Source organism: Bombina bombina, chromosome 2 (genome assembly GCF_027579735.1).
Source record: "Bombina bombina isolate aBomBom1 chromosome 2, aBomBom1.pri, whole genome shotgun sequence".
Lineage (NCBI taxonomy): Eukaryota > Metazoa > Chordata > Amphibia > Anura > Bombinatoridae > Bombina > Bombina bombina.
The window spans coordinates 658,859,906-658,869,549 of NC_069500.1; the positions used below are offsets into that span (position 1 = coordinate 658,859,906).

Below are 9,644 nucleotides of genomic sequence, written 5' to 3' on the forward strand. Positions count from 1 at the left end.
TGCTGCTCTGGATATGGCTTTAAAGGGACATGCAAGAAAAGTTTTCTTTCATTATTCAGATAAAGCATACAATTTTAAACAACTTTCTAATTTACTTTTATTATCTAATTTGCTTCTTGGCAGCAAATATATACCTCTTGTCATTGGTTTACCAATGTGTCTGGCTAACTCGCAGTAGTGCAGTACTGCAAATTAAATAAAGGATACAAAGAAAATTAGGCAAATTTGAAAAAAGAAGTCAAATGGAAAATTATTTAAAATGGTATGTTCTATCTGAATCGTGCATGGCAAATTGTGGGTTTTAATGATACTTTAAATGTGTATTTAATCCCTTAGCAAACACATAGTTATATGGAAGCTGTCATGCAATAATAAAATATATTTTTTATTTTCAGTTTTATATAATTTTAAGTAGTCGCCAAAGTAAGTGTTAAAATATTATAATTAACAATAAATAATGCTATTAATAAAAAAACACCATGTTCATTGAATGTAATCTGAAATATATTCTTAACATTGCTGTAGAGTCTAAGGGCTATTCAAAAATAATTATTTCTAAAATAAGTTTTTACTAATATGAAAACCTTTTTGTATAAAGTATATAGAGAGATTTTCAAATGAATCCAATAACTATAGCGAAAACAGAATACCTATTTTATTGCATTAGTTCATAAAATATAGTTTTACTTAAGAAATTATACACTTCTTTTCCTAGAAAACAAAATAATAAAAAATGGATATGAAACATTAAAAAATTGCCAATGTTTGTAAGAAATAGTTTTTAGTTCAATCTATTGTAAAGTAAGGCCACTGTGGGAATATTAATGAATATATAATTAATAAAACTATTATTGGTTTTCCTGGTTTAATCTGGAGTAAAGTCCACTAATGCTCACAGAGTCTTTACGTGGGTAATAGGATGCATCCCTTAACATTCCTGGGAATGAGTATTCCATACCAGGCTGGAAAGGAAATGAAGGAACAAACCCAGATGTTAAATAGGGAGAAATAAAACTAGGTAATCCTCTATTAGATGTAGAATATGTTAGCCTCAGTGGACTAAGTCCAAGTCTAGGGTTAAACATGTTGGTGTCACCTCTCACAGGAGATGGGTTTGCGTGGAGAGGGGAAAATGCAGATTTAGTACTAAAGCCTACGCCGGAAAAGCTGTATGTTGGTTCTTTTAGAAAGGTACTTTGTTCTGATCTGGATGGGCTTTCAGTGTCTCTGGTATCTTGTTTGTGATCTTTTCCATTTAAAACCAGCTCTATGGCTTGTACTACATCTCCTTTGCAGTGGTGCAAAATGCTTTGTAGACTGGTCTGTTTGTAGTTTGGGAAGACCTTGCTAAGAATCTCCATGGGATCTCTGTGCTTAGAAGATGCCACTACGGCTTTAGAATTTGAAGCACTGAGATCTCTGGGCCACTCACTTTCATTTCCTGATTCCAAGTCTGACGATGACAGTGATCTTGGACTCTCAGCACCTTCTGATATCTCTTCAGATACAGGAGACTGAACAGAATCTTCCTTGCTTGACACTGCAGATCCTGAAGACTTTAATATCTGACCTGTGCTGCCTGTTGTAGTTGGCTGGGAGATACAATGGGTGGACACTGCAGGTCTGGACATTGTTCCATAGAATGAATTCTGCCTTATAGATGCTTCATCTGATCCTGGAAAATAATAATAACTTGTCATTACAGTGTGAAATCACATTCAGTTAACACTGTTTCATTAATTATTGAATATAATAATAATAATAAATAAATATATATATATATATATATATATATATATATATATATATATATATATATTAATAAAATGCAATAATATTATGGGTAGGGAAACAAGAAAGGGGTTATCTTAATTTGAATATGAAAAAGTCTGAATATGATTCTTTTTACTTTTTGTATTACTGTCTTGCAACTGCTTATTATTTGTTCTTTATGTGTTTTTGCATTTGGCCCACTGGCATGCATAAAAGATGTATATATGTTTTGTGAGAAGATGATTTATAGAAGCATAATGTAAATATATTGGAGACTAAATATTACTCAGAGGGCTATACAAATGTAAATTAATGTGTGCAATGATTTCTAATGTTAAATAATATAGTAGTATGTGATTTGTAACTTGTGAAATTACAAAAGTCTGTGAATGGGCTTTACATTTTATACTAAATGTTAGATACAAATGTGAATATTCTTGTATGCAACATATCTACATAATTACCAGTGTCCTACAACAATTTATGAATGGATTTAATATATTTAAGAGATTCATGCATGAGCACCTTGAGGATAAGAATATTACATTACAAATGTTAGCTAGGGATTGGGTTTTAATAACAACGCACGCTAAAGGGCTAATGATACAATTTAAATGTATTTGTTTAGTTTATGTAACACAATCATTATTTTGCATATGAATAGATAAATGCTTAACATATGCTGAGTGTAGGAAGCAAAGGGACTCTTCGGATTACAATTTCATCTCACTGCTGTTTTGGTTATTCTGTATATACCTATACATGTGTATCCTTCTTAGACTACTATATTAATAACCGTGTAATTCATATGTGACCTATTACAATGTTTGATACACTTTCGTTAGAGCTTGTCTTAGATCAAGAATATGAAAATGAGTTGTATAATAAGATAATAAAAAACACTTGCATATTGTGTCACTTTAAAGGCATAATTAACTCAAACTTTAGTTCCCATAAAGGTCTAGATTATAAGTGGAGCGCAATCGTTTGCGCCATAGCAATAAAAGATATTTTGCAAGGGTTTACCACTAGTATTACAAGTTGATTTACGCTAGAATAATCTACGTGATTTCAGAGCTGTGGTTAACTGTTTTGGCGAATCTAAAAAGTTTCACAAAACACTTAAAAAATACATTAAAAAGTACAGTTACACTTATAATAACAAGGTCTAATAAAAATAATTGCAAAAAAAATATTGCAAACAAAAGTTATAAGGGCTCAAATATATGAGATCTCGGGTGTTAGAAAAAAAAAATCCGGCAAAGGGCCTTAACATAGAAATGTCTAATAATGTATTTTTATGTGTACATATGTATTTATATGTATGTGTATATATATATATATATATTTTTTTTTATTTATTTTTTTACAGACATATACACATATAAAACATAAATATATATGTATACATACACAAACATTTATATATAAGTGCATTAGAGCCTTTTGCCGTTAAGTAAATGAAAACATGTAAAAGCATATTTATGCAATATTCATATTTAATAAATGTTTTAACTATGTATTTACTGTAAATATTTCACATTCCAATGTTCTGTACATAGGGGAATATGTTCTTTGTATTTTTATATAAATATATATATATATATATATAAACTTTCAGATGTATGTAGAAATATTTAATTATGAATAAATAGAGCATATCCCATTACCTAAATAACATTGGAATATAAAATATTAATATTTTCATGTTGGGTTAGCACTAATGAGAATATGTGATGGTGTTTGCGCAAGAGAGTGGGTGTTTTTTTTTTCCAACTTTTTTCACCGTTGACTTCTATGGGGGAATACGTGAATGCGCACGCAATATTCTAAGTTCTGATTTTTTGCACTAGTCGGGTTACCGCTAGTGCAAAAACAGTTTACTTTTAACTTGTAATATGAGCGCAACTCGACTAGCACAAAAATTGTAATTCTAGTGGAGTTATCATTATAGCAGAAACGCAAAATACTGTTCCACTTGTAATTTGGCCCAAAATGTTTAATAATAATTCATAGTAAAAAATAAAAAGACGAAGGAAAGGCATCAGTTAATTATTCTTTTTTTTTTTTAATAAAATGTTCAATAAAAGCTGTTTAAATTATTATTTAACAAATATTTGTAGTTGTATATTTTGTATATGTCGTTGTGCATTTCATTGTCTCAGAGAGGCGGGAGTACATCATGTATCATTTAGAACTCTGAACTTCTAACATTTTATACAGTGATTGGCTGATCAGTGCTGGGGTACGGTTCAAGGGTTATTTCTCTTGACTACAAAACAATGTAAAACTCAAACAAAATGACAATTTTAAACATATACTTTGTGTGATGGTGTTTCTCTATGTAGGGCTTTTTTTTTGCTAATATGTACTATAAATATATCAACTTTGATTGTAATGGCCTTTTAAGTTTAAAACAAATTTAAATGTTGGCTATTAAACAATAGTATAACATGAATACAAAAGTATATACAAGTGATTTAATAATGCAATTATTCCTCATTTGTTTTCTACTGATATGAATATATAATAATTAGAAAAGTTAGAAAAAATAGTCTATTAGAGGGAAAATATAGATAAAGCTGCACATCCTTAATGACAAATAAAAGGAATGGAAACACAATATTGATTAGAAAATGTTATGCATATTTTTCTAAAATTAGGTCAAAAAAGGTAATTAAACCGTAACTTAAAAATATACTAGAATGTAATAGAACTAGGGTAGTGAAATGCAAGAAAATATGTACAATGAAATATTATGTAACAATAATTTATTGAAGCTTCTTTACTGTAGAGCACTAAGAATTATTATAAAATATTATGTAATCAAAGTTTATTGTGCGAGTTTTAATCAAATATAATCAAAAGTTTCATTTGTTGTTATTATTATTATTATTATTAATAATAATAATAATAATAATAACAACCACAACTGCAGTTTGATTGCAAAAAAAATAAAATAAAAAAAATAATGAATTGTAAGACAAATTAATTCCTAAGATATTAATAAAGATTAAATAAATACTATTAAAACAAATAATACACATCAAAAGAAAAATATGCATTTTTTTCTATTGGTGCTTTGAATCTGAAAATATTTACTTCCATTTATGCAAAGGAATTAGTATATACAATGTATCAATAATATTAGCATAAGCTTGAAAAACATATGTATTTAGAAGTAGTATCAATTAACTTGAGGGGTGATATTTAATTGAGAAAAGAATTGAAACAAATATAATAAATTTAACTAGACATTTTATTTTCACAATAACTAACATAAAAAAGTTTGTTTACAAGAATTTTCATCTGGCTGATTAAAATATATGCTAATACTGGCAAGATTGTTAAATCAGTTTCATTCTTGTTGTAATCTATATTATAGAACAAAAAAATATTGCTGGTAATAAATATAACCATTTTTTAGTTCTTTAAATGTATTAAATTGCATTTGAAATGTTACAGATCTCTTCAAATATCCTGAAACATTTGCTAAATCCCATGTCCTTTTACAAAGTGACACAGAATAGACTCATAGTCACATAATAAATAATAATTTTGTTTGGAAAATGTAGTAGGTTTTAAAAAAATGTGTAAAGTAATATGTAAAATAATCAATCACTTTTGCATATTTAAATATATTTTTAAGTGCAATGATAAAATGCTCTAAATTATTTGACAAGAACTGCTTTAATAATAAAATGCGCTAACAAATTAGAGTATGTTATGACCCTTTAAACCAGTGGACATCAAACCTAAGGCTTATAGCTCACAGTTTAGTGCACAAGTGTTTTTATTTGCAATCACCACTCTTCTAGATTTTCCTATTGCAACACACAATGATCCTCTGTAACAGAGAGGTGGATCACAATCCTGTAGAAAACATATCAAATGAATTTTCTAAAAAAATCCCCAAAGACTTTAAAGCTGTTTTTCTGTTAATAATCATGAAATACATTTTCTAAGGGATATTGATTGATTCTGTGTTTTCTGCACTTTGCTAATTTCACTCTTAATAGCTCCAATATATATATATATATATATATATATATATATATATATATATATATATATATATATATATATATATATATATATAATATGTTATATGTTTATGTATGTTTTTAACATCTTTGCTAAAGAGATGTCCAACTACTATATATTCATGTATAAGAATATACTTTTTTAATTTAATTTAATTTTTACCATGTAGCCCTGCAAATGGGACATAAATTCCAATGTGACCCCTCAATTGAAAGTGATGGGCACCACTGCTCCAAATGTAGTTATCCAATATATTTTAATGTATGCACTTTTTATGTTTATCCATGTAATAAAAAGTGCACTTTATATAATTTAAGAACTATTCACAAAATGTAAAACTGTATCAATATTTCAATGTTAATTTTTGTTATCATACAGATTTATTTTTTTATAAAATATCAGTCTAGAAACTATCTCTTACCAAATTATGAAGTTTGAAGAAATCATTCTAACTTTATTGGGCAGATGAAAAAATAGCAAATTATATTAAAAATACAAAATTAAGAAACAGTTTGCCCTCCAAGTCATCAAAATATACTGCAGTACTACCCTTTTATAAATACCTTATAGGGAAAATAATTGTTTTTATTAAATAAGTGCAAAAAATTGTTTAAGTAGTAGTTATTATTTTGTTTTTAACATGAGTGCATTTAATGTTGCACAATCATTATTCAAAAAAATGAAGAAAGCATAGCTTAAATTTTACAATTTCCAATATTGTTACTGTGCATATACAAACATGGCTACTACCAGGGCTGGTACATATGTATTATATTAACTCATAGAAATGAAAATACCCTATAACTATAAACCTGTGTGAATTACTTTGCCCACCCTGGCACAGGCAGAATTAAATAATTATTTCTGTGACTCCTGAGAGCAGATCTTCTTGGTAACAATTCAAACACTTCAACCAAGTGTTTAGCCTTGTTTTAGCTCTTCTATAACCATTTTTTGTCAAAATTACATCAAAATATAATATGACGGCTGCTGTAATTTTTACTTTTATATTTATAGGTGGAACAAGTAGAAAATAGGATATTACATTTGACATCACTAAATAATTATTGAGTAAAATGTATTATATCTGTGATATTTGCTCATTTTTTGCAGATACTCTATATATAACTAATTTATAGCGTTTAAATAATACAACTGACAAGTGAACAAGCAAATGAACCGGAAAAACAAATGACCAAAGAAGGACATAATGCACTGATTTCAGTAAATAGTAGATGATTTATAAGCACTAATAAATTGTGCATATCAATCACTGAAACAAATATAACTAACAATACAACTATTTGTCTCTCAGTTTAATAAATCATTTGTTCGAAAGACCAGAGAGTGATGATTTTGGAACAGATAACTTGTTTATTATGAATTATTATTATTACTATTATTATTATGGTGCCATTGGGCAGTTTAACTATCTAAAAACAAAGTTATGTATGCGATTATGGTTTAACATGTAGTTGACATTGTCACTCAGGGTAGATAGTTATCGTTCTGTTTTGCACTCACCTTTATTGCCCTCTTGGCTGTACATAGGTAAAGTGTGGCCTCTGTGCCCAGGCGCCTCGCCCCCTCCGGGGTACACGTAATGCTGGACCCCCCGTGCCTCACATTCCTCCTGTGCCTGCTGCCTCCTGAGCGCCACCTGCGCAGCCATCACCCTCTGCCTCTCCGCAATCAGTGTGCACTTGGCACAGGAACAGTCCTTCCATCTGCAGAAGCGCTTGTGCCCTTTTAGCGCTGACACCACCCCATGGTTCCGGCACCGGGCACACTTGGGGGTCCGTGTGTACAGGGAGCCCCCACCAGCTCTGTCAAGGGATATCGCCATTCTCGGGGAGCAAGCAGCAGCGGCGGCAGCAGCTCTCAGCAGCAGCGAAGAGGGGCGCAGCAGTGAGGCGGGCATAGGTACCGCAGGTGGCATCCCTTCTTGAGGGCCAGCTGCACTGAGCAACCCTGGGTGAAGCAGCGGTCTGGGACTGGGGTTGGAACTGGTGCAGTCCATGGCTGGCGGACAAATATGCAGCAGAGCTCACGGCTTCCTTCTGTTCAGCGTTATCTCTGCTGTCAGTCTATGAATGTTTAGGATATAGAGCTCCTCAGTGTCATACTCCGCTAACTCTGTGAATACACTGATGCTCAGGTGGGTGTGCAATAAAAGCAGCGCTAAATTACATGGGAGTGGAACTCACTTTCTATGTGGCTTTTCCTACACCACTCTGCAAAAGGGGGTTATGCTCTAATATGGTCATGGAGGGTGTAATGCTGGGTTAGGGGCGGGCTTGTGGGCGTGGTCACATAACGTATAAATTATGCTGTCAGCCTCTGGTCATGGAGGGTGTAATGCTGGGTTAGGGGCGGGCTTGTGGGTGTGGTCACATAAATGTAAATTATGCTGTCAGCCTCTGGTCATGGAGGGTGTAATGCTGGGTTAGGGGCGGGCTTGTGGGTGTGGTCACATAAATGTAAATTATGCTGTCAGCCTCTGGTCATGGAGGAGGTAATGCTGGGTTAGGGGCGGGCTTGTGGGTGTGGTCACATAACATGTAAGTTATGCTGTCAGCCTCTGGTTTCTGGACTTACTGTGTGATGACAACATCATGACATTCCTTTTTACATTTTATTTTTTTAATTAAACTGTGCCTGTTAGGAAGGAGAAACAAATCTGGTTCAAATGAGGGCTACTGCTGTATATTTGTCTCTAGGAACAAAAAGGGGAGTCATATTTTGCAACGTAAATCCGTTTTTCCCATAGTCTTTCCTCAGCCAACACAGACATGAGCTGTGCTCACCTAATTGTATGAAACTTTATAATTTGTTTACATTTCAGCATGTGTAACTGTGTGCTTTACAGAGATGTAAAGGGACACTAAACTCATTTTTTTCTTCTTTCATGATTCAGATAGAGCATGCGATTTTAAGCAACTTTCTAATTTACTTCTATCATCAATTTACTTTGTTCTCTTGTTATCTTTATTTAAAAAGTTTGCATGTAAAGCTTTGGAGCCAGCAATTTTTTTGTTCAGAACCTGGGATACGCATGCTTATTGGTAGCTAAATGTAGCCACCAATAAGCAAGCCCTATCCAGGATGCTGAACCTAAAATGATCCAGCTCCTAAGCTTTACATTCCTGCTTTTCAAATAAGATAGCAAGAGAACAAATAAAAATTGATAATAGGAGTAAATTAGAAAGCTGCTTAAAATTGCATGCTCTATATGAATAATAATAAAAAAAAATGTTTAGTGACCCTTTAAAATGACCCTGCCAGTACCAACTGTACAGGCACAAACTGCTAAGAAAATAACCGCTAGATTTAGAATTCTGCGTTAGCCGTCCGGGGCTCCTAACACTGGTTTTGGCCGCCCGCTGGTATTTAGAGTCAGTCAGGAAAGGGTCTAACACTCACTTTGCAGCCGCGACTTTTCCATACCGCAGATCCCCTTACGCCAATTGCGTATCCTATCTTTTCAATGGAATCTTTCTAACGCTGGTATTTAGAGTCTTGGCTGAAGTGAGCGTTAGAACTCTAACGACAAGACTCCAGCCGCAGCAAAAAGCCAGGAGTTAAGAGCTTTCTGGGCTAACGCCGGTTCATAAAGCTCTTAACTACTGTGCTCTAAAGTACACTAACACCCATAAACTACTTATGTACCCCTAAACCGAGGTCCCCCCACATCGCTGCCACTCTATTAAATTTTTTTAACCCCTAATCTGCCGACCGCACATCGCCGCAACCTACATTATCCCTATGTACCCCTAATCTGCTGCCCCTAACACCGCCGACCCCTATATTATATTTATTAACCCATA

At 32.5% G+C, this 9,644-nt stretch overlaps 1 protein-coding gene across 1 annotated transcript; it reads right to left on the minus strand.

Annotated features, from left to right (window-relative positions):
• Window positions 1-848: 848 nt before the first annotated feature.
• Window positions 849-7,976, minus strand: DMRTA1 (DMRT like family A1). The gene is made up of 2 exons (XM_053700619.1): window positions 7,342-7,976; window positions 849-1,669 (listed from the first exon to the last, which is right to left on the minus strand). The coding sequence occupies exons 1-2, from the start codon at window positions 7,835-7,837 to the stop codon at window positions 849-851; spliced, it is 1,317 nt and encodes a 438-aa protein (XP_053556594.1). The 5' UTR covers window positions 7,838-7,976.
• Window positions 7,977-9,644: the final 1,668 nt, after the last annotated feature.